This window comes from Rhea americana, unplaced genomic scaffold (assembly GCF_003343005.1).
Source record: "Rhea americana isolate MKP2758 unplaced genomic scaffold, rheAme1 scaffold_341, whole genome shotgun sequence".
Classification (NCBI taxonomy): domain Eukaryota; kingdom Metazoa; phylum Chordata; class Aves; order Rheiformes; family Rheidae; genus Rhea; species Rhea americana.
Window position 1 is genome coordinate 485,512 of NW_028186470.1, and position 3,796 is coordinate 489,307.

Below are 3,796 nucleotides of genomic sequence, written 5' to 3' on the forward strand. Positions count from 1 at the left end.
GAGGGAAGGGCCGGGCGAGGGGTCTCGGCTCTCCTGACGCCTGCCTCCCCCTCTCCTCCTTCCCCCGCCGCAACCGTCGCTGCAGGCGGAAGTGGAGCAGAAGAAGAAACGAACTTTCCGCAAGTTCACGTACCGCGGGGTAGACCTGGACCAGCTCCTCGACATGTCCTAGTAAGAGCCGCCCCGGGGGCGGAGGGCGGGCGCTCGTGCATGGCCGCGGGCTGCTGCAGGCATCCCGCGTCGCCCTTGGGCGATGCTGTGTTTAAGCGTAACAGAAATAACTCAGCTGGGTAGTTTTGGGTGATTCTGTAGTTTTGTGCCTGGGCAGGTGTAAATCATTTGAAGCCGCTGAGTAGGGGGCACAGTCGGCGCTCTGAGTGGTCCCTGGTTAACTTCATGTGAGCAGAGCTGTCGGCTAAGTCTTTTCTGTGTTTCAGTGAGCAGCTGATGCAGCTGTACAGCGCACGCCAGCGCCGGCGTCTCAACCGGGGCCTGCGCCGCAAGCAGCACTCCTTGCTGAAGCGCTTGCGCAAAGCCAAGAAGGAGGCACCTCCCATGGAGAAGCCAGAGGTGGTGAAGACCCACTTGCGTGACATGATCATCCTCCCCGAGATGGTGGGCAGCATGGTCGGGGTGTACAACGGCAAGACCTTCAACCAGGTGGAGATCAAGGTGAGCCGCAGGGAGAGTCTGGAAGAGCTGTTTGCTGCTGATGTTCTCCTGCTCTGAGCGTGCGGGAGCGTGTTGGCATCCCAAGCGCTGCTGCTTTACCTTGTTAAAGCCTCATGTCATTGTAATCCTGCCCTGTATTTGAGGAGAGGGGAGTTGAAGTTGGTGCTTGGGTAGCATACGTAAAAGCGTGCTGCACTTCTGAAGGTGGGCTGTTTGCAAAGGAGGTTTATTTAAGGCCTGAAAAAGCTCCAGTGCAGCTTTGAAGAAACTAAGTAYGAGCCCTTGGCCCACTGTGAGTGTGCTGCTGGATCAGAGGTGGGCCGGGGAGAGCCAGTTCAGGTGTGTGCTCACCGTGCTTACCTGGCTCGCTGCCCACTCGCRCAGGAGTGGGGTTTCAGCTGAAACAGGATCTCTTAAGATTTCCTGGGAGTGGAATAACAAGCGATGGGGAGCAGGGCGGCGTGACCTGATCCTGATGACAGGATTAAATGGCATCTTCTCCGTGGACTCTTGTTTGCACCTGATACCTAAACCAGCCTGAGAATGTGCTGAAGGACCCTGAGACTCGTGTCTCTTCCCTCCCAGCTGCACAGTGAGTGCTGCGGAGGCAGGGCCAGCTCTGAGGGAAGTGTCCTTCCTCATCCCTCCGAACCATCCTCCAGCCGCACGGAAGGGGCAGCGGTTGCTGCTGCTGCAGGAGGCCTGATCCCCGCAGGCAGAGCCCGTTCTACGCGCAGCGTTCCCAGATCAGCTGCGCTGCAACGTGGCTGGAAAAACCGGCCGCGTTTGAGGATTCTGCCAGCACCCAGAGACAGGGGTTAGAGCTGTTCCTGACGGATGCAGCTGCGTGGGGCGAACGTTTTGCAGACACGACACCTGCAGCCTTCCAGTGCTCCCGGGCTGCTCTCACCTCCCTCGCRGCCAGTCAAGTCCCTGTCGCTAATAGCTCTGTCCATTCTCTTTCAGCCTGAAATGATCGGTCACTACCTGGGAGAGTTTTCCATCACTTACAAGCCAGTGAAGCACGGCCGACCTGGTATTGGTGCCACTCACTCTTCCAGATTCATTCCTCTAAAATAGTCTTGGGAAATGTTTTCTATGTGTAAATAAAGCAATTTCTCCCAACTGTCTTTGTGGAATACTCGTTCTTACTCCTCAGATGCCACTAGCTCAGGTTGGGGGGGTGTAGCCAGGGTAGAGTCACTTAAATCAGCCAGCAAAACACATCAGTCCTGATCTCGATTTCTTCTTTTCCTGAAGATGATTTCCATRATTTCCTTTTTTTTTGGCACTGCCTTTTTTAGGTAGGTTTATCAGATTCATGATGTTCCATATTCTTCATGGGCAAGTGATGAGTGGCAGTTCTGTACATTTAACCTTTACCTATGATACTTCAGTTGACACTTAGAGACCTGGGAATGCGATTAAGTGTCTGCCAGCATCACTTCATGAAACTTTCTGCAAATGCAAAGAAGCTTTGCTGAGAGTCTGGCACCACAGAAAACTGGGAATCGCAGAGAAGGGATTGCTGGGGTGCACGTCCCTCACGCTCCAGGACCAGCCGCTCTTGTCCTCTCTTCTGTGCGGAGGTTGTAACGGACAGATCACAGGACAGAGAGATTGTAATGATTTTGTGACCTTAAAATGGGGATTTCAAGTTCAGTAGGTGATGGGAGCCTGCCAAGTTCGACTCTCAGAGTCGCTGTCTGGATCACACCGCTGRTGTTGCAGTTCGGGATGGGGGAGGAAGGATTCCCCGGCGCCTTGGCGGAGGCGGCTCTGCTCGCTCCGGAGGGGCGCGCCGAGGTCTCCTTGCGGGCAGGGGAGGGGAGCGCGTCTTGCCAAAGCCACTTCTCAGCTCTTCGAGAGCTGGTGGCCGGTCCCGGTCCCGTCTGGTTGAGGAGGTTCTGGGCTTGGGCGTAGCTGAGTAGAAGTGCCCGCGCGTGCAGAACGCAGCAGTCAGCCGCTTCGTGGCTGCCGAAGGCTTCTGCCAGCGCCGGGGGTGACGGCCTGGCGCGGCCGTCACCGGAGGGGCAGCGGTCAGGGCTGGGGACCCTCTGCGGTCTTTTTAGGTGGAGGAGAAGACCCGACCCGCTGGCTGCTGCTGGAGCCCGAGTGCGGCAGTCGGGGCTGGGGGCTGCTCTGCCCTTGGTGCTGGAGGCTCCCGGCCGTGCGCGCGGAGGAGGAAGAACAGGAGTAAAGAGGGCCCTGGGCGTGAGAGTGGGAACCGTCAGCACCGCCGCGGGGGAGCAGGATGAGCCCGCCGGTCCCCTCGGCCGGCAGCCTGCTCCCGGGCGCCCATGGCGAGCACCGCTGGCGCCTGCCCGGTCCCCTCGGCTGGCAGCCCGCTCCCAGGCGCCCGCGGCAAGCGGTGCTGGTGCCCACCCAGTCCCCTCGGCCGGCAGCCTGCTCCCGGGCGCCCGCGCTCCCTCGCCTTTGTTAGCCGCGGCGCCTGGCCGGGCGGCTCCGCAGCGGGCTCCCGGCGGCCCGGCTCCTCGGCGGCTCCTCCGGCTTTGTTCTCCCTGCAGCGTCCTGAGAGCTGCCCCCTCCCTCCCTCCCGCCTGGCCCAGGCGATTCGCTTGCCGGGAAGCTCAAGGTCCGGAGCAGTTTGGTGGCTTTGTTCCAGGCAGAGGCTTTGCACCAGCCTCGGCGTCGGGAAGGGCTGGGCAGGGCCCGGCGTTGGCTGCTGCAGCGTCGCTGTGGCAGCAGCGGGTGCTCCAGGTGTGGAGCGAGGCCTCTCGGCCTGCCAGGGAGCGACCGCGGGAAACGTCTGCAGCGGCCACGAGGGTCCGGCGGCGCTGCCGGGGGCCGGGGGCCGGGGGCCGGGCAGGGCAGGGTGAGCGCTCGGTCGTCACCCCTCCCTCCCCGCACGTCTCCCCTCCGCGGTGCGGGGAGCCCTGGATGCAGCAGCGTGCTGCCTGTCTGTCCGTCCGTCCATCTGTCCCTCTGCCCTGGCAGACCCCCCCCTCCAGCAGCGCCTCCCTCCCGGCCCCAGGCTGGAGCTTGCAGCCGGCCGGGCCCCGCTGGGTGCCCCCCGGCGCGGGGGTGGTTTGGCCCCCCCCGGGCGGGCACAAAGCGGCCGGATCCTGCGAAGCCCCGCGCGAGGCCCGGGGGGCCGCGGGGC

At 61.8% G+C, this 3,796-nt stretch overlaps 1 protein-coding gene across 1 annotated transcript in view; it reads left to right on the top strand.

The window, feature by feature from the left end:
• RPS15 (ribosomal protein S15) overlaps positions 1–1,797 on the top strand; it is a 2,204-nt gene extending 407 nt beyond the window's left edge. The window contains exons 2-4 of the mRNA XM_085311488.1: positions 86–171; positions 438–672; positions 1,639–1,797. Of these exons, the coding sequence (XP_085167614.1) occupies positions 86–171; positions 438–672; positions 1,639–1,752 (435 nt within the window). The 3' untranslated portion in view covers positions 1,753–1,797. The remainder of the gene's footprint in view (positions 1–85; positions 172–437; positions 673–1,638) is intronic.
• The last annotated feature ends 1,999 nt before the right edge of the window (positions 1,798–3,796 follow it).